Raw genomic sequence first — 22477 nt, 5'->3', positions numbered from 1 at the left:
ACTCTTACTACTACCGCATTGCAACTATCACTCTTTCCTCCACAGTTGTCAAGAACCACTTCCACTTTCTGGAATTCTCTTTGTTTTATTTGTTGGTGCCTTTAGTTGTTGATATTTTGATTATTATTATTATTATTATTATTATTGAGTCTCTTTTCTAAGACACTATTATATTTGAGGACAAACACTATAGCAATGTATCTGCTTGTCCTGCCTTTTCTCTGGCCTCAATACTTCTCAGGCTTCTATAGATAGATAGATAGTAGGTTCAACAAGTGTCAACAAGGTTCAACTCATTTCAAATGAAATTACTCTTCGTTTTGGACTTTGTTACTTACACTGCACCACCTCAACTTAATTACTGTGTATAGAAGAAATGTAGAAAACAGTCCCACCCACCTCTCTCTCTCAGATCTTGCTCTCACTGACCTCTAATTGAACAGTGTGCATGTGTGTGTGCGTGTGTGTGTGTGTGTGTGTGTGGTGTGTGTGTGTGTGTGTGTGTGTGTGTGTGTGTGCATGCATGTGTGTATGTGTGTAGGTGACTTTTATCATTGCTTGATGAGCTTTCACTCATATGAAGAGTTGTTCACTGATCAAACAGATCCATGATCAAAGGCATTCCAGCCATGGTTATCTTGATTTTTTTATTCAGACACAATGTATCTGGGACCACCTTATCCATTAAGGTGTGATTACATGGAGATTTGGCCACTATTTCTAGTAGTCTGAATAACCATGTAGATGTTACCTCCTTAGCTCATGCCCTTGCTGTTACTGAGATTTGGCTGCAGTAAGTACTACAATATATGTATTGTATACTGTGTATGAAGAAAACTCCAGATCAGCTGAAACAAATCTGTAACCTAGTTTCAATTTCTTTGAGATGCTCTCCACTCTACTTGATTTCTTCATGCTGCCAATATACTTTAAAAAACAATGAATGTTAAAACATTCCAGTTACTTTTCTCTTTGAAAGAATTTGAACTCAACATTGCAAGTGAGTGAAACACTTAAGGATCTTGCTAAAGCTTCTATGATTGGCCGTATGCCTTCATGGTGTCAACATTTGTTAAACAATTGACTTAACCAATGACAGCTGAATATCATCACCTTGGAAATATTTGCTCCAATAATTCAGCAAAATTCACAGCTCTGTGCTCCAATACATGCTACCTTAGAAAAAAATATTAACAGTATGAAATGTCACTTAACTCTTGACAGGATTCATTGTCAAAAGATTAGTTTTCATGTTACGTGTCAGAGGCAATTAGTTCTCACTTCTTTATTACTCTCTCTTCTACAACCCATTCACTCCTAACACACTAGTTCTATTCTGTTAGTTTTTCTTCTCTCATCATCTTGTTATGGCTTACTTGCCATTCAATTGCATAGGAGAACAAGGGAACAAGGAATGAATGGTGACACTGCAGGAAAGAAGATCCCTTTTACTCTTACAGAATGAGGGAGACACCTTTTCTGATACTGATGAACAAATGGAAACAATGTAGGATAGAATGACTTTTTTTGTCTTGGTAAGGACAAGACAATCTCTCCAATGTTGGTGCCACAATAAAATGCATCCTGTTCACACCGTAAGTGGTTGGTAAATGAAGATAATGTAAAGCGGAGTCTTTGGTCTTGCTGAGGACAAGCTGACTTTTTCTGTTGCCAGACCAGGTTGTGTGTTGTGTTCTTAAGCAAAACACTTCATTTCATGTTAATCCTGTTCACTCAGCTATAGAAATGAGTTGAGACATCACTGGTGCCAAGCTGTATTGGCCTTTGCCTTTCCCTTGAATAACAGTGGTGGTGTGGAGAGGAGAGGCTAGTATGTATAACCAACTGCTAGTCTTCTATAAACATCCTTGCCCAGACTTGTCCCTCAGAGAGGAACTTTCTAGGTGTAATTCCATGGTCATTCATGATCGAAGGGGGTCTACTTTCTAGTTTATACTACACAAAAATATTTATAAGTAAAATTTAATAGGATCTATTCTTCTAAGTTCATTAGTGAATTGATAAACTGTTTTTATTCTGAGTTAACTAGATTTAGAATTTGGAAAGCAGACTGCTGACCAAGAATTTGTATGTGAAATATTGTGTCCCACCATTTGTGCAGTTGCTGGAAAGATACATAGCTCTTTCTTTCTTTCTTTCTTTCTTTCTTTCTTTCTTTCTTTCTTTCTTTCTTTCAAGTTATAGTGTATTTATGAGTACATTATTTAATGGAAGTAACCCAAAGAGAAGTCATTGATCTTAGTTTGGCTGTTAATTTTAGAAGGTCATGCAACCATTTAAAGGCTTTCTCAACCTGCATTTTGTTACTTTTTAGTACTGAGACGGATTGAATTTTCTCTGTGACTGATTGAAGTGGAAATAGTCCTAACCATGACAGAGCACCTTTTCTTCTGGAATAGTATACCAAAGACAGCATTAAATCAATGAGTCCTTTTGTACTGTTATAAGATAGAAGGATGTTGTGTTAGAGAGATTTGCCTGCAATTTCTAGCAGGTTCAGCAAACACATAGAGGTACTCTCATTGATCCATGTCCAGTCATGTTATTGTTCAAGGTCTATCACTCATGGTTACCCTTGTGATTCCTTGGGCTTAATGGATCATTAAATTCAGTATGTAGAGACAGTAAAATAGAAGGTTGGAAGGAAGGAAAGAAGGAAGGAGAGATGAGTGGAGGGAAAGAGGGACAGACAAACAAATAAACAAAATTTAGTTTATTCTCAAAAATATTGTATTACAAAATCATACTTTTCAATAAAGAATTCTTGATAAAAAATGAAATATAATTTAGTATCGTATATACATACTTAAAAGAAGACAAAAGCATAAAAAGAGTGATAAACATTGAGAAGTTAAAATGAATCAGAATAAGTTGAAAATCATTGAAACATTGAAAATTAATCAGAAAATATTTAAAAAAAAAAAAAGAATTAAACGGAGAACACTCAAGCAATCTTCAATAATCACTCAATATTCAGTTATGATTTGATTTAATTTTTTTTATTAAATATCTAAAATTTTGTTATTTAGCTTAATGATGAAATCAAAGTTTTGCTTCTCAAAGTAGAAGGGAAAAGGATGAATGCTAGGAAGATGATATTTTAATGTAATTGTGTCTTAACTAGAAGATAAGCAATCAAGAATCACCTATTTCTAGCTTTCTCTTAACTTTTGTTTACATATTTTCTTATTTTGAAGTAAAATTTCAAAGAAATCGTATTTAAATTGTCTGTTTTCTAGATTGTCAAAGAACTGCGGCAGAATTTTTCTACTGGTTGTACACTTCCAGTGGAATGGAGACTTCACCAGCTGTCAAAAATTATGAAAATGTTGACTGAATGTCAACAAGAAATTGAAGACGCTCTTGTGAAAGATTTACATAGGGTAAGTATTACTGAATTTTTCAAAAATTACCAAAATCTAAAACACTTGAATTAATATTTTTTGCCAATATTTAAAATGAAAGTCAGAGATAGAATGTTAATAAGAATATAATTTTTTGTTATCTCATCTTTAAATCTAGTGGCCACAAGTTTAGATCTAGTGGCTTAGTTGACACAAATGTTATTACCTGTAGCTTAGAAATAATGATGCCGGGTTAAAGTTGGCAGAGATATCAGAGTGTCAGTAGCATTTATTCCAGTTCTCCACTTTCTGAGTTCAAACTTTGCCAAAGCCAACTTTACTTTTCGTCCTTCAGGGTTTGATATATGAAGTACCAGTCTAGGGCAGTGAACTGACAGAATTTTTAGAATAGTATTTATTCTGTCTCCTTGCATTCTGAGCTCAAATCCTGTTATAACCTACATGAGTGATGAATTTAATCAATTTAGCAGCACTATATGATCTTTGAATACTTTTAGTGGAGTCCAGTTAGTTGTGAGCATTTGGCTCAGGCTTCTGGTTTAAGGATACTTTCCTCTCTCTCTCTCTCTCCTCCACCAGGCTTGGAGACCCTGGAAAGGATTATGAATATTGGCCTTATTCCTATATAAGAAATTAAAGAAAAAACTATGAACTCCACTAGTAACAAAAATTTCCTAAGATGATCAGAGATCAAGTCAATGAAAGTGTAGTGCAGTTATAAATATTGAACAAATTTTAATTTCAAAATCAACATATCATTTTACATCACTTTTTTCCATGCTGGCATGTGCTGGATTGTAAATTTATAATCTGAAAATTAATGCTTTATTAGTTTTTGCTGATGAGCTATTTTTACTTCTTATTAAAAAATTATGTTTTTGTTTATTTTCATTATATCATTGGTGGTACAGCCGAAAAATGAGGCAATGTTTTTTGAAGTGGTTTTTGCCAGAAAGGAAGCACTAGATGCTATAATCAGTCTCAAAGAATGGATGGAACCAGAAAAAGTAAACCCTATTTATTTTCATTTTCATTTATTTTTACTTTACTTGAAGTAAAATTTCAAATATATGGTGAATATTATCTAAAATTAGATAACTCTCCCTACTACCATGCTTCCCTTCTGTTGTTGATTGAAGCCACTAAAGGCTACATAAGTCTACATAAGATGCACATGCAAAGGAACGCTGATATATGTGTAGCATAAACAATTTAAAATGTCTTGGAGCCTGCCCATATTTTGATACCACAGCCTTTGAAGTAGTGTAAAGAAAAAAGTATTCACAACAATAAAAGTCTGCAAGAGCTCTATTTAAATGAAGAACTATCTATGATATGAGTGCTAAGCTTACTAAACAATTGTTTTCTCTTTTTTTTTTCTTATGGTACACTCACTTACATTTTTATTTTCTAAACTTATCTACAAGGCAGCAGAAGTTGGTAGTTGGATACAAGACTGGACATTGGCTGTACTGAATTTGTCCATTCTACTTTTTGATAGCATTGATTTAACCTTGTCTTGCTCTCTGCCCACCCCACATTCTTTTTTAATATAACATCTTAAATGGAGTTTAGTTGAAATAACCAACTCATGTATAGTTAATATAGAACATACAGATATGAGTAGCAAGCAAATAAAAATTTGTTATGATATATCTTGAAGAATAGATTTTTATGAAATACCAATAAGGCAAAATGGAATTCTTAATTCCAGAAAAATTACCTAAAAGTCAGAAAATCTCCAGTTTTATACAGAAAAGATCTATCATTCTGTAAAAGTTGATCCTGAAGAGAAGACAGCCAAATATGTCTCCAACAGGAATTGAACTTCAATAATAAAATCCAGCAAGTAATATTTTTCATCCTGAATATTTAGAGGTTTTGATGTTTTTCTAGCAAATTAATGTCTATATAGTGTGTTTTGTATATTGACATTTAAAAATTGTTTAAGTAGTTGCCAACAGCTATAATCTCGTAGACATAAGCTATAAATATAAATTTTGTGGGGTCAATAAGTTTAGTTACCTCCCAGTTGAAGAGTTAATAATTCATATCCTTTTACTCATTATCCTGTGTTACAGGTGAGATACTTATCTTTTGCTGTGCAACTCAGGCAACTGTAATTAGGTTCCAATAAGTCATCATAAAGATACTGTTATGGCTGGTAAGAGTTTTACGAACTAGCAGGGCTGGGCTCAAATTTTCTTATGATCTTCTGAGAAATATAAACTATCATTAATGTTACACAAAAAAGAAAGACCTTTCAACATCCTCTGGTGATTTAAAAAATCAGATAGTTTTCAGCTATCAAAGAAATATCTATTGCCTACTGCAATTGAAGAGTTTTATTTTCTGAAACCATTTAAATTTCAGAAAATATTTTATTGACTCCTTTTTTCTAACTTTTGGTTCAAAACTCTAAGTTTTATAAATTAACTAAAAATCTCAAAGTTTTAGTCAAAATCAACCTTGCGAATTCTTCTTTCTTTATTTTTTCTTACCTTATTTCTTTTGCATTATTCTTCTTGGTATTACTAATAATACTAATGAGCAAAGCATCACCATCATAACTCATCATATAATACCAAGTGATGGCTGCTTCTCATTATAAAAAGTCAGGCAATTTATTTGGCTTGTATGAAATAAATACAATATTCAATCGATTGCTCTGTCATTTGACGAGATAGCCACAGACTGTAGACTGGTTATTAACCTTGAATTTTTTCATCAGAAGTTGATTGTTTGGCTACAAGCCTACTGTCTGTTGTCTTTGGTGTAACTGGACTGTACTGAGTGCTCGATGGACTGGCCTTGGAGACAATTTTCCAGTAAAAATACCTAATTACAGTGTTTTTTGCATGGGCATAAATTGCTTTGATTGCATCACTATGACCTGTTTTGAAACAACTCAAATAACAGCAACACTACTGAAACTAATTAAATCAATATGCAGTCTGAGAAAACTAATTTACAGAACTAATTATTGTTTGGACTTAAGTTTAGCAAACAAATTAAATATGGTTATTTGGTTTATGGGTAGTTGTAGTAATCATGAGAAAAGATGAAGTAGTTTATTTAAAAAGTCTTTAAGACTTTACCTTTGCATTACATAACTAATTAACAAAATATTAACAATGTTGAATAATAAACATTGTTATCATTTTAAAAAATTTCATTTTCTAAAGTTGAATAAAATTATATGACAGCAACTGATATTTAAAGTTTAGAGTGAACAAAGATTTCTTAACAGTTCTCTCAAAGATTTCCTCATCTTGAAAACATAATTTAAAGCAAAATTTGAATCAATTTCTTTATATGTTATTGGCACAACAATACATAATTTTCTATGTATTTTTCTCTAGTATGTTAATTTGCTGAGTATTTTTCCTATAAAATACAAAATATGACTACATCAAGAATGTCTACAACTCTTTCTTTAAAAACCAGTAAAGAATATTGTCTAGTAGAACATGGAGATGATTGGTATATGAGGTATAAACAGGAACACTTATTTGTATGTTTCACTGTCCAATATTGGGTAATCACAAAGTCAGATAGATAACTAGAACTACAAAAATATATAAACTGATAAATCTTAAAGGAAATGGTCATACAGTGTAGAGCCACTGTAATTTCCAGTACAGATATAGGTATAGGTATAGGTATGTGGTTGAATAATTCAGTTCACAACCACACGCATATATATATAGTGAGAATTTACAAAAAAACAAAAGACGAAGATGGGTGTGTAAACAACAAACAGGTGTATTACTTAAACGCTCGGGAAGTGAGAAAGTCTTTTACGTTTTGAGCCTATGCTCTTCGACAGAATGGAACACAGAAATACGCAAGGAGAGAAAATAAAAAAGGTTTAGTGGCTAGCGATCTATCATGGAGAATGGCTATATCAAGAACCTGGGTTCTCATTGCTAAGATATTTTTCGATGTCATTATTATTATCATTCAGGTCACTGCTTGGAATCAAAATAGGAACCTTGGTGTGTGTATATATATGCAGATGTGGTGTGCAAGAGAGACGACTGCACTGGTACGGTCATGTAATGTGTATGGATGAGGATAGTTGTGTTAAAAAGTGCCAATTTCTAACTGTGGAGAGAACCTGTGGTAGAGATAGACCCAGGAAGACATGAGACGAGGTGGTGAAGCATGATCTTCAAACTTTGGTCCTCACTGAGACAATGACTAGTGACTGAGACCTTTGGTAATATGTCATGCTTGAGGAGAACCATCAAGCCAAGTGAAATCATAGTCATGTCCAATGCTAGTATCACATAACTGGCGCCTGTGCTGGTGGCACATAAAAAACACCTTTTGAGCATTAGGCCTCTTGGAAGCAATGTAGCCAATGCTGGTGACATGTAAAAAGCACCTTTCAAGCGTTGGGCCTCATGGAGGCAATGACAAATGACTGAGACCTTTGGCAATATGCCATGCTTGAGAAGAAGACTTATCAAGCCAAATGAAATTGCAGTTGTGAAAGTGACATGTAAAAGCACCATTACACTCTCAGAATGGTTGGCATGAGCAAGGGCATCCAGCTGTAGAAACCATGCCAAATCAGACTGGAATCTGGTGTAATCCCTCAGCTTACCAGCCCTAGTCAAACCGTCCAACCCATGCCAGCAAGGAGAACAGACATTAAATGATAATGATGATGATGACAATGATGACAATGATGATGATGATGATGATGATATACATTTATATATAAGAGCAGTCGAAATATTTCATTCTACAATGGCTACCTCTGATGAGTGCAGGGTTACATAACCAGGTTGCTACATAACAGTTCACTGAATCCCTAGCGCGAAGATTGGTCGTAATGGATATATAATACTGTACACTTCGGATAATATACCCACTCAATTGACAGCTATTTGAGTGCATTTTTATTTTGACTTATGGACTCTTAGACGACTTACATATATATATATATATATATAGGTGCAGGAGTGACTGTGTGGTAAGTAGCTTGCTTACTAACCACATGGTTCCAGGCTCAGTCCACTGCATGGTACCTTGGGCAAGTGTCTTCTGCTATAGCCTCGGCTGACCAAATCCTTGTGAGTGAATTTGGTAGATGGAAACTGTAAAAAGCCCATTGTATATATATATGTGTGTGTGTGTGTGTGTGTGTGTGTGTGTGTGTGTGTGTGTGTGTATGTTTGTGTGTCTGTGTTTGTCCCCACAGCATTGCTTGATAACTGATGCTGGTGCGTTTATGTCCCCATAACTTAGCGGTTCAGCAAAAGAGACCAATAAAATAAGCACTAGGCTTATAAAGAATAAGTCCTGGGGTTGATTTGCTCAACTAAAGGTGGTATTCCAGCATGGCTGCAGTCAAATGACTGAAACAAGTAAAAGAAGAAGTATATATATATATATATATATATAATTTATATATAGAGGGCATTATACATACATATGTATAATGCCCTCTATATATAAATTAATATGTTCAATAAGAAATAATTATTTTCGAAATTTTTTCTCTTATGAGGTTTTCACGCTATCTACCTGACAATTTCTTGTTAAGTTTTCCTTATTAAGTAGTTGTCCTTAATTGCTATATATATATATATATATATACTCATTACAGACATAGGGTAAAAAAATTATTAATTTAATAAATTAACAAATTTTACCAAAGTAGTTTCGGTATGGAAAAGAACCATATTCGGTAAAAACTTATGCAAACAGTTTTTTTATATATTATTATAACAATAATTAATTAATTAATTAATTATTGTTATAATATTACATATATATCTGTAAATTAATATGTTACCATTATTCAATAGCCAAGATAAAACTCTGAGTTTCGGATGCCGAAGTGGAAATCCACAACGCCATCTTTCAGTTATCTGGCCATCCTCTATTTACATAATATTGAGGTCTCTTTCTTTCTTTTGTTATCTTAACGTTTTTACCAATATATATATATATATATATATAGAGAGAGAGAGATATAGATATAGATATATATGTATATCAAGGTGATGATACATGATACATTGATATATTAGCAACAAGAAGAGCAAATTTTGCTTCTGATAAGTTCCTGTCCTACACATGTTAGAATGAATGAATATACATACATAAATTTATAGATATGTGCCTCACACACTCTTTTAAAAAGTTGGTAGGAAGGGCATTTCCCTTCCAAATTCATGATTTTGTGTTAATTTAACAAATTTTTATTCCCATCATTACATTAGAGTAAAACATCTTAATTTTTCTTTAAAACCTTCACTTTCTTACTTCAATCACAGGTTGATCGAGGTTTATTAAACATAATGGATGACTGTTTTGTTAAACCTGAACCTTTGGGTGTTGTTTTAATAATGGGCGCTTGGAACTATCCCTTCCAGCTGTGCATCCTACCTTTGATCGGTGCCATAGCTGCAGGTGAGTATTCACAAACTTATGGCTTAATTCAGTTATGCAGTTATGCAAAATAAAAAGAATAAATAAATAAAAACCAAAAAAAAAATTTTTTTAAACCAAACAGAAACTGAATCTGTAGACAGTGACCTGTTTTTTTTTTTTTTTTTTTTTTGCAGCTATGTGCATATTTGTATACATAAATATATTCTGTACTTTTCTTTGAAATTATAATTGGTAGGTAACTGTGCTGTGGTGAAACCGTCAGAGTTGGCACCTCATTCTGCTGAAGTAATAACAAGACTCCTACACAATTATCTGGATTCAGTAAGGAAGACTTTTGATATATTTTACAGTAGTTATTCTCAAATTTCATCTTAATATTATTTTACACACTTTCTAGCTATGTGTGTATGTGTGTGTGTGTGTGCACGTGTGTGTGTGCACGTGTGTGTGCACGTGTGTGTGCACGTGTGTGTGTGCACGCATGTACATATATAAGAGAGCCCTTTCACTCACTCACTCACACACACACACACACACACACACACACACAGATATAGTTTTCTCATTGTAGAAGTTGAACTTCTTTGAGTGTATAGACACAAACCAATTAACACAGATAAAAGCTTCTAATTTTGATGATGAAAATTGTCAGTTTCTCCATGGTGTAGCAGTTTATCATGTGTAGAAGCATCTAGAATCATATATATAATTAATTAGGGCAAGAGTTAGTTTAGATGAGATGCAGTTTGGGTTTGTGCCAGAGAGAAGCACCACTGATGCTTATATTTCTGGTAAGACAGCTGCAGGAGAAATTCCTAGCCAAAGATAAACCTCAGTACTTTGCTTTCATTGACATGGAGAATGCCTTTGACAGGGATCCCCGATACCTTATCTGGTGGTCAATGCAGAAACTAGAGATAGGTGAGTGGTTGGTGAGAGCTGTACAAGCCATGTACAAGGATGCTGTCAGTAAGGTAAGGGTTGGCAATGAATATAGTGAAGAATTCCGGGTAGAATAAGAGCTCCACCAAGGATCAGTCCCCTGACCCCCCTCTTATTCATCATTGTCCTCCAAGTAATAACAGAGGAATTTAAAATAGGCTGTCCCTGGGAGCACCTCTATGCTGATGTACCCAGTGTAAGCTATAGACATGTAAGAGGTGCAGCAATATCAAAGGAAGGTTAACTGGGAAGATAGTTTCTGTGTGTGGCAGATGCACAGGGGCAATAGACACCAAAGATGTACAGAAAACAGATTTCATCACATGCCAGTGGGAAAAACTATAGGTAGTTGATAACTACCGTTACCTAGGTGACCAAGTCAGTAGCGGGGGTGGATACTCTGAGAGTGTAGCTATTAAAATAAAAATAGCCTGGGCAAAGTTCAGAGAGCTCCTACCTCTGCTAATAACAAAGTGCCTCTCACTCAGAGTGAAAGGTAGACTGTATGATGCATGTGTGCGAACACTATGCTACACAGCAGAGAAACATGGGCTGTGATTGCTGAGAATATGCACAGGCTTGAAAGATATGAAGCTAGTATGCTCTGCAGGATGCATAATGTCAGTGTGCATACCCAACAGTGTAAGTACCCTGAGAGAAAACTTGGACATAAGAAGCATCAGATGTGGTGTGCAAGAGAAACGATTGTGCTGGTATGGTCATGTGTTGCTTATGGATGAGGACAGCTGTGTGAAGAGGTATCACACCCTAACAATGGAGGGAACCTGTGGAAAAGGCAGACCCAGGAAAACCTGGAATGAGCTGGTAGATAACCAGTTCATATTGAGTGTTGCTTAAAGAATACACTCAGACTTTATCTAATCCAAACTTACATAAAGTATGTGTCTGTGTGTATGTGAACATGTGTGTATGAACAAATACACACACACACACGCACGCACACACACACACACACACACACACACACACACACACACACACACACACACGCACACACACAATACACAGTTGATATAGAGATAATTCAATGCATATAGATGTTAGAGGAATACCTTAAGACATCAGTAACAGGTGTGTGTATTCTGGGTGTGCTAGGTGTGCACTGCACACTCATTGGAAGTGACAAATTCATTATAAATATTAACCTTACTCATTAGTTTAACCACAAATCATGATGGAAAACTTTTGTTCTGCCTCTGCTTCAAATTTGGTGGTGGGTGTCCTAAAATAACACTGCACACCTCACAGTGTGTTGTATCATGATATGGTACCAAGCATATTGTAGGATAATGGGAGAATGGCAAAAAATTAATGGTGAAGGGTGTGTGACAGCTTTGACAGCATGGTCACATGTTTGTTTTCATGGTGAGAAGTTATACGTTTAAATTAATTCAAAATTCCTAAAGTAAAGCTATCGTTTTTTTACAATAATTTTTTCTTGCAATATCAATATCATTATATTACTTTGATCTTAATTTGTTTTCAAAACTAATAATAAAGTGCCTCATTGTACGATGAGGTTATTGAACACTTTATAGAATAGAACTTGCATATAAGTAATTTAAGCAAGCAAAATTATATGCTTTCTTATTCTTCAGTGTGAATGCATAAGACAATTATGGTTTATTTTAGAATGCTTGCAATTTATAGGGTGTTATTTATTTTGTTTACTTTAGTGCCATATAGCTGTATCCCAATTGAATTAAGTTTATATTATTTACATCTTGGACACCGCATTTTGAATAGAAATACACAGTTTGTATGCCTAATTTGAGCAATATTAATGTTATTCAGTGTGGCAGCACACCCAATGACAACAACTACCATATGCCACTGATCAGTAACAGCCAATATGAGTCCATACAGAATGACAAAAAAAAAAAAAAGAAGGGAAGAATGTTGGAGCATTGAACAAAAATTTCTTGTGGTTTTTACATATTGCAAAGAATTATATTTTTAGACTTGAAAATTGCCATACGTATATTTTTATAGCACTTTTAGAAACATAAATAATTTTTCTAACAACTATAGTCTGTTAATTTTTCAATTACATCACACATATATCACTTTTATACTCTTTCATTAGGACTGCATTAAAGTCTACAATGGAGGAATTCCAGAAACTCAGGAACTTTTACAAGAACGATTCGATCATATATTCTACACTGGTAGTAGTCGAGTTGGTAAAATTATCATGAAAAGTGCAGCAGAACATCTAACCCCTGTTACTTTAGAATTGGGTGGTAAATGGTAAGATTTTTCTGAAAACAAATTTTAAAACATTATTATTTTCATCCTTCTTTATTGTTTTCAGCAATAAATGTGCATCACCATCATCATCGTCATTATCATCGTCGTCATTGTCATCATCATCATTATCATCATCATCCTTTAACCCTTTCGTTACTGTATTTATTTTAAGATGCTGTGTTTCATTCAATTACTGTAAATATAACAAAGAATTTAGTAAAATAACTTAGCTATCATTCAGCTAGTGTTAGGAACATAAATTGTGACTAAGGTTTGGTGGAAGATTTTAATTCATAATTTATGAAAACAAGACATTTGTACTCAGAGCCAGAGCCAGTTTCAGCTGGGTTGGTAACAAAAGGGTTAAAGTCCATTTTCCATGCTGGCATGTGTTGGACTGTTTGGCTAGAGCTGGCATGTTGGAAAGCTTCATTGGGTTTCAGTCATGTGTTTTGGCTTTGTTTCTATGGCTGGAGGTCTTTTGTAATTCCGGATATAGATAGTTTCCATTACCTAGGTGACCAAGTCAGTAGCGGGGGTGTATGTGCCGAAAGTGTAACTGCTAGAGTAAGAATAGCCTGGGCAAAGTTCAGAGAGCTCTTACCTCTGCTGGTGACAAAAGGCCTCTCTCTCAGAGTAAAAGGCAGACTGTATGACGCATGTGTGCGAACAGCCATGCTACATGGCAGTGAAACATGGGCCGTGACTGCTGAGGATATGCGTAAGCTTGCAAGAAATGAAGCCAGTATACTCCGTTGGATGTGTAATGTCAGTGTTCATACCAGACAGAGTGTAAGTGCCTTGAGAGAAAAGTTGGACCTAAGAAGCATCAGATGTGGTGTGCAAGAGAGACGTCTATGCTGGTATGGACACATAGTAAGAATGGATGAAGATAGTTGTGTGAAAAAGTGCCACACCCTGGCAGTTGAGGGAACCTGTGGAAGAGGCAGACCCAGGAAAATCTGGGACGAGGTGGTGAGGAACGACCTTCGCTCTTTAGGTCTCACCGAGGAAATGACCAGAGACCGAGACCTTTGGAAGTATGCTGTGCGTGAGAAGACCCGGCTGGACAAGTGAGGCCATAACCCATGGCCACTACCTGGGATGTAGTCAGTCCACCTATGCATACCTTCCTTCTTGGGACACATAACTCTACTTGTGAAGACCTGTTGAGGCAAGTGAAAATGGACAAAATGGACAAAATCAAAAGCAAACTCGATGAACATTAATGGATGATGATGATGATGACATACATCATCATCATTTAGTAGGAATAGTATGTTGTTTACATTATAAGAATTTTTTGCCCAGAAACTTTGAGAGGTATGAAATAAATCATTTTATCAGTGGAACTCGAAGTAGATAAAACTATGTGTAATTTCTCTCAAGTAACAAAAGAGCTTCTAAAATGTATAAAGAAAACTCAAAGGGTTGTTATAAACCCACATCTTCTGTTATGTTCATAGAAGGTGTGAATTTGAGTTTCAATGGGCAGCCTTTGACATTCTTTTTCTATCCAAGGTTTTTTTTTAACCTAATATTCTACATGCTATTATATATCGTTTTATCTACTTCGAGTTCCAGCATTAAAACAATATATATCAATATATATATAGATATAGATATAGACACAGGTATGGTTGTGTGGTAAGAAGCTTGCTTCCTAACCACATGGTTCCAGGTTCAGTCCCACTGCATGGCACCTTGGGCAAGCATCTTCTACTAAAGCCTCAGACTGACCAAAAGCTTTGTGAGTGGATTTGGTAGACATAAACTGAAAGAAGACCATTGTGTGTGTGTGTGTGTGTGTGTGTGTGTGTCTATTATTGTCTCCCACCAGTGTTCGTTTGTTTACACCCCTACCCATAACTTTGCAGTTCAGCAAAAAGAGGCCAATAGAATAAGTACCAGGCTTTAAAAAATGTACTGGGGTCAATTCATTTGACTAAAAGTTCTTCAAGGCAGTGCCCCAGCTGCAGTCTAATGACTGAAACAAGTAAGAGATAAAAGATATATATATGTGAATGTGAATGTGTAAAGTAATTTCAGCAGAATTTGCACACAGAAGTAGCAAGAAGAGCGAGATAAATGCTAAAGTAAAATAAATGATAGTTTGAAATAATGAGTCTGATTGTATGAAAGATTATGATGATACAATTCATCCTCCTGTTATTGGAGGCCATGAATATTAAGTATCAGACCAAGGTTAGCATCTTGAGCATAACAGGTCAGTAAGTAACCTTCATTACTAGTTGGGTATTAGTAATTTGATCTGTTCAGTCAACTGAATTATCTTTAATCATTGCTTAATCTCTGAATCACTTGACTTGCTTATTTCTGCTGCATCAGGAATAAAGCAGCAAGTATAGTTACTGACTTAGAAGGTGGTGGAATAGCAGAAACTTTCACCAGCAGCGGTACTTGGCCTTGCACACGTTTCATTATCGATATCATCATTGTCGTCGTCATTGTCGTCATCATCGTTGTCATCATTGTCATCATCATCATCATTGTCGTTGTTGTCATCATCATCATCCTCATCATCATTGTTGTCATCATCATGCTATGAACCCTGATGGAGCAGCTTCATGCTAGGAGATGATGAGTAAAAGTGTGAAAGATGGGCCTGAGCAAAACAGGTTCTTCGCTGCAAATAAGCTGCATGACAACTCACATTTTAGAAAAGAGACAGGGTGTAATTGGATGGAGCTGGAAAGAGAAATTGTTATTTATTATTACCTAAGATAGTGACTATCACATGAATTCACTATATTTTGGGTCAAAAGCTTACAGTCTTGAGTTGGTTGAGAAATGTAGATTCACTCATAATTGTAGCATTGAAGTCATTCAGAAGATGGTTTGAGTTGAGCTTCATAAAAATGTGCAATGATACAAACAAATGCAGAGTTTAAAATAAAAATTTACTTTACATTTTTTTAGAAATTTTCTTGGAAAATATACTTTTTTTCAAGATACTGTCCTTGTATATGAAATTACTCTAAATGGGTTACTTTGATCAGTAACTTTTACCAACATATATTTCTGTCCATGGTGACACAATAATTATTAGTTTTTCTGTCAGAAACTAAAAAGAACACAGTTCAATAAATATTGCATAACCCATGAGTTTTTCCTTGAAAAGGTATGTCCTTATGAAAAATTCCAGCTACATACATGCAAACTGTAGCTCACAACTTGAACATTCATGCATATATTCACTTTATATATGAAAAAAATTTACAATCTATAACTCCTCCCATGCTCTTTCTGAGAGTCATAGAAAATGTTTTGTATTCTTTTACTGCGATTCTTTCTTTTCTTTGTCAAAAGAAGCAGTGCAGTTGACATAGTCCTCTCAGACAGGTGAGGAATGATGTTGAGCTTGAACTTTTGCAGATCAAAGAAGAGAAAACATGGACAGGGAAGGAGTCAAATTATTACTAATGCATTTTTGAATTGATCAAGGCATATAACTCTGCTTGATTTTGTTTGCTATTTTAAACACAATACACAATTTTGTATTTGTGAATGAAATCACACCAAGGTGTGAGATATATCTTTCTTCAATATGGCTGATACTTAATAATTGACAATTATATGTAATTTATGATTAAAATACTGATAATTGATGCTTGATAATTAGCATAGACACAGTCACTCTCCTCTCATTGCAAAACAAAAGGTCTATGCATTATTATGCATCCTTCTTCACTCATTTTGTTTAGCACAAACTACCTTGTGTTTTGTGAGTAAATCTATCAATTTTCCTTTTCTAAGCAAAAGCAGTAGAGTTTCAGAATAAAAGGTTTACAGTTTTTAGTTCCTTCTCTTGATGTTCTGTATTCAAATCTCATCACAGTCAACTTTTTATCCCATGGTGATTAATTAGTATCAGTAATATACTAAGGTTGAGTCAATCAACTATAGTCCTCTCTTTCCATACTGGCTTAGTAACAAAAACAGAATCCATTATTAACACTATATCATTGCCAAATACTGGGTCATTGTATTCACTTGTACTAAATAGTTTTAACTACACTGAAACCTCATGGGATAAAAGCAAAACTTTATATGCAAAAGTTTAAAGCATTGCAAATAAGAGGTGGGTGACTGTTGTATCAAGCAACCGACCAAAATAGTCTTACCTTCTCCAGACTTATTACCCGTATTTCTTCTCCAGACCCTTGTTACCTGTATTTCTTCTCCAGGTTCTTATTACCTGTATTTCTTCTTCAGATCATTATTACCTGTATTTCTTCTCCAGACCTTTATTACCTAGGGCCACCTGACTGTTTCCTGTATCGGTGACACAAAAAAAGCACCACCCAACTGTGGTTGATGCCATTGCCTCCTGACTGGTTCCCGTGCAGGCGACATGTAAAAAGCACTATCTGAATGTGATTGATGCCAGGACCGCCTGACTGGCTCCTGTGCCAATGGCACGTAAAAAGCACCCACTACATTCTCAGAGTGGTTGGTGTGAGGAAGAGCATCCAGTGAGGAAGAGCATCCAGGCCTCAGTCAAACCAGCCAACCTATGCCAGCATGGAAAACAGGCATTAAACGATGATGATGATGATTTCTCTCTGCTAAACATTTATTACAGATTATTTTATTGTCCTGGCCCTTATTATTTTCAAGACCTTATACTCTATATTACTCCCTTCCACCCTTGCCACTTACCATCATTATCTAAATTACTGAAAACCCTTGCTGCCTGTATTCTTTGCATCCAGTTACTTATTACAAGTATTTTTTCCCTCCAGATCATTATTAACCATGATGTTCTACTCCAATACTTCATGCTAGTCATTTTTCTATTTTTCAGCCCAGCTTATATTGATGATGATTGTAACCTACAGAATGTAGCAAATCGTATTCTTTGGGGGAAGACTGTTAACTGTGGCCAGATATGTATTGCACCAGACTATGTGATGTGTTCAAAGGAACTACAGGTACAATTATTTGTATTAACATTCTAACATAACACCACGTGGAATTTAAGGAATACTTCCCAAAATATCATTTGTCATTGCTGTTGTTCATTTCATACCAATCCTAAAACATAAAACTCGTGATTAAATGTATTCCAGATATGACCATCTTGTCTTTTTTTTCAAGCATACTTTATCTCGAACTATCTTATCCATAATCTCTTTCCTTTTTTAAATTATTGTGTGGATTTGAAAGATTTAGCTCCTTTTTCTAACAAGTTTAATGAGCTTATAGAAACTTTCCCATTGGTTGATATGTATAAATACATTTGTATATATATTCTTGTTTTGTCCCCAATTTGATTTATCAGCTATTTACAGAATTGACTGGATGCTTTTTGTGGCACCAGAACTGTTGGATATACCTTGTAGCTCGTAAGGCGAAAGAGAGCACTTTCTATGGATGGAACAAATTTATAATTATAAGAGAATAGTATAATAGTATATATGTGTTTGTGTGTGTGTGTGTGTGGTGTGTGTATGCATATGTCTGTATGCATATGTATGTGTGCATGTGCCTATATATGTATGTATTTATGCACATTTACATACACTGCCTGCAATGAATTGCAATGTTCTGTTATTTTCACTATATTAAAATTAATTGATAAAGATAATAGTTCTTCTTTCTAATTTTGGCACAAGACCAGAAATGCTGAGGAGAGAATCTATTACTCTGACCTCAGTACTTCACTGGTACTTTATTTTATTGACTTCAAAAAGATGAAAGGCAAAGTTACCCTTAATGAGATTTGAACTTACATATAGAGTCAGAAAAACTGTCACTAAGCATTTGATCTGGCATGCTAGCAATTCTGCCAGCTCACTACCCTGATAAGAAGAATGATAATAAATAAATAGATAAATAAATAAATAAATAAATAAATTCTGCTGATGATGATGATCCTCCTCCTCCTAAAAACTGGAATTGACTGTGATATTCTTCCTTTCAGGGACCATTTGTTGAAAAGTTGATTGAAGCTTTTGAAATGTTTTATAGTGATTCAATACATGAAACGAAGGACTATGGACGCATCATTCATAAAAAGCATTTCCAGTAATTATGAAGCCAATATTATATTTTGTTGTTATTATTTTCTTTTCTTTTCACCCCCTTCTTATTTTGTCTCCTTTGTTGTCATCTAAAATTCTTACTTTCTGCTTTTTATAATTATGTAATAATTTTATTAACATTACAGAACTACATGTCAGGGTATCTATTATGGATTTGGATATTATTGGTGCAATTGTTTCATAAACATATGCAGATTCTAACAGAGTTAGATGCTTTGTACAGGAATGACCTTTTGCTGTTGTCTCACTGTCTGTGCTAGATGCAAGAGAAGACAATTAATCTCAGTGAAATATTTGTACAAATTGATGTGATCATTGTAACACAAGGTTATGATCTCAGAACTACCATCATAGAGCCTGTACATATTAAGGGTAACCCAGCTGAGAAAATGACAAGCTCATATTTAGGCATCATCCTTGACCAAACAGATAACACAACACTAATATGAAGGCCAAGATTAGCAAATTGTGAGGTTGCATTCCACCTACAGAGCAACATCTGGAAGTTGAGACTCATTTCCAGGAACACTTTATTCTGCATCTTCAATACAAGTGCGAAGTCAGTTCTGTTTGTATGGGGTTGAGATTTGGAGGCATATAAAAACCAGCCTCAATCACTGCCTCAGGAAAATGTTCAGAATCCTCTGGCCAAAGAAAACAATTTGTTTTTAAATGCTGTAAAGTGCTTGGCATAAGGAAGGACATCCATGCCAAAGCAGACATTGGAGGACAATGCAGTACTTGGACTCATTGGACTAATCGATTACATGAACCCCAGTGTTTTACTGGTACTTAATTTATTGACCCCAAAAAGATGAAAGGTAAAGTCAGCCTTGGTGGAATTTGAACTGAAAATGTAAAGAACAGGAAGAAATGCCTCTAAGCATTTTGTCCAGCATGCTAACGAGTCTGCTAGCTTCCCACCTGAATAATAATAATATTAATAATCCTTTCTATAAAAGCACAAGGCCTGAAATTTTGGAGGGAGAGGACTAGTCAATCACATCAACCCGAGTGCTTCACTGGTACTTAATTTATCAGCCCCGAAAGGATGAAAGGCAAAGTTGACCTTGGTGGAATTTGAACTCAGAATGTCAAGGTGGACAAAATGCTGCTAAACATTTCTTCTGGCATGCTAATGATTCTGCCAGCTCACTGCCTTCATAATAATAATAATAATAATAATAATGATAATAATAATAATAATAATAATAATAATAATAATAATAACCAGGCAGTGGCTCTCATGGCTTCTGATCTTAACTGATTGGAAGTGTTATCATATACATTGTTTTGTCTTGGTATAAAAGATGGGCTATAGCAAATATTCTGCTCAATACCACAGATTTGCTTGTCAGTTGTTTGGCCTTAACCAGTTGAGCATGTCCCTTAGTGGCTGACGATATGTGCATCTCTGATCATGAGCAGAAGTAGTGGGGGAGCATCATAGCCATGTGTTGAGAGGGATTCTTTGGGGTTTGAATAATTCACCTCTGGAAACATGAGTGGTTCTTTCAACATCCTTAAACAACCCTTATTCAGGGACCTTTTGAGCGGGATGGGCTACTCAACCTGAAGAAAATTCTAACTGGGCCCCACCTGCAAGGTCATGTGCTGTTTATCTTGATATGAGATCACCATGTCGCGCACATATGGTTGTGATGCATGTGCCTGGTGTACCCTTATCAGACGGGTAGTCATGATGGGTATATTGGGCTTCGTATATTTTACCCCAGTGTCACTTTGATGGCATGAACTGCTCTCTCACTCAATAATAATAATAACAATAATAATAATGATATTATTAAGCTCTCAAACTCAAATCTTAATGAGATACCTAGCCCAAAGTAAGGAAACCCTGCTAGTGACAGTTAGGAACAAGGGAGTATTGAGAGCAGAGAAAAAAGGGAAAACAAAGAAAGAAGTACAAAAAGGACATAAAGAAAAATTACACAAGAAGGGACTACACAATCAATTCCATGTAGCCACAGCAGAAGTTGCTGGAAAAAATAGGTGGGATTGGCTATCTATCCGTCTTTTTCCATATGTATCTCGCCCACTTCCTCTCCTCTTCTCTCCCCTTCTCTCTCTCTCTCCCCCCTTCTACCCTCAGTTTCTATTTCCTCTTTTTTCTTCACTTTTTCTGAAATTGACAATTATGTCATAAAAAAATGACATCTGTAGAAGTTGGGAGATATTTCTCACAGCAATGTTGTTAATTTAAATGTAATCAAATTTACATAAGTGAATAAACCACAAACTCAACTTATTCAAGATTAAGTAAAGAAGCATTATACTCTACATTACACATCGTCATTTTTGGATTCAAAATAATTATTCCATTCTAGACATTTGAAGGAACTTGTGGGAAACCGAAAACCTGCATTTGGTGGGGAATTTTGTGAAGAAAGTCTACTGATAACTCCAACGATTCTGACTGATATCACCCCAGATGATCCTCTAATGCAAGAAGAGGTTAGTATTAAACATTCACCTTTACTATGAAGTAATAACACTCTCTATACTATCACAGGCTATACTCTCACATGTACTCACACATCAACCACTTACTTTCTGTAAAATGTTTGGCATTGTAAAAGATTTTCAGCCTTAGAAACCATGCCGAAGTAGAAACACAAGCATGTCCACTCCTTACCAGTATGGAAGCTGGATGTTAAATGATGATGGTGATAAAAATGTTAAATATAGCCCTGAGATATATCAGAATCACTGTTAATGATTGCTGCATTCTCTAGCCAATACAATCATTGCAACAATACATTTCATGGAACATTAACAACACACTAGACTGACCCTGCAGCAATCATTTAATAATACTTTCAAGCTCATTCAATCTAAAAAGTACAAAGTACATATATATGCTTCATCATTGCAGTATAAAAACAAATGATTGTTCACCAGGTATAATTCTTGATTTTACTGTTCATTTTACTTGATTTTCCTGATCAGTTTTGCTTAATTTTATTACAGCTTTGATACAACTGGGTGAATTTACATCTGATTTTACTAATAGCATATTTTTTGTGTGGAGGCAAGTGGCTTAGTGATTAGATGTTAGACTCATGATTGTAAAATTGTGGTTTCAATTCCTGGACTAGGTGATACACTGAGTTCTTGAATAAAACACTTCATTTCATATTTCTCCAGTCCACTCAGCTGACAAAAGTGAGTAATCCTGTGATGGACCAGCATCCCATCCAGGTGGGGAATATATATGCCATGGAAACTAGGAAACCGGCCCTTATGAATCTATATGACTAGGGAAGGATCTTTATCCTTTCATCCTAATAATGTAATTAATTATTAAAAAGCTCATAAAACAAAACATATGTACCACAGCTAATCACAATCTCAGTTAAGAACATATTACAAAACCAC

The 22477-nt window shown here is 35.0% G+C and overlaps 1 protein-coding gene across 2 annotated transcripts in view; it reads left to right on the top strand.

The window, feature by feature from the left end:
• LOC115209315 (aldehyde dehydrogenase, dimeric NADP-preferring) overlaps positions 1 to 22477 on the top strand; it is a 65088-nt gene that overhangs the window by 16798 nt on the left and 25813 nt on the right. For both annotated transcript variants that reach the window (XR_004998364.1, XM_029777658.2), the window contains exons 2-9: positions 3261 to 3404; positions 4298 to 4393; positions 9680 to 9815; positions 10033 to 10118; positions 12847 to 13010; positions 17839 to 17965; positions 18958 to 19061; positions 21427 to 21553. Coding sequence is in view for 1 of the 2 variants with exons in the window: in XM_029777658.2 (XP_029633518.1) it covers positions 3261 to 3404; positions 4298 to 4393; positions 9680 to 9815; positions 10033 to 10118; positions 12847 to 13010; positions 17839 to 17965; positions 18958 to 19061; positions 21427 to 21553 (984 nt within the window). In the remaining variant the exon portion in view is untranslated. The remainder of the gene's footprint in view (positions 1 to 3260; positions 3405 to 4297; positions 4394 to 9679; positions 9816 to 10032; positions 10119 to 12846; positions 13011 to 17838; positions 17966 to 18957; positions 19062 to 21426; positions 21554 to 22477) is intronic.

Source organism: Octopus sinensis, linkage group LG3 (genome assembly GCF_006345805.1).
Source record: "Octopus sinensis linkage group LG3, ASM634580v1, whole genome shotgun sequence".
In the NCBI taxonomy this organism is placed as follows: Eukaryota; Metazoa; Mollusca; class Cephalopoda; order Octopoda; family Octopodidae; genus Octopus; species Octopus sinensis.
Note: the sequence above shows the minus strand (reverse complement) of the source record. Positions and strands in the feature narration are given on the sequence as shown.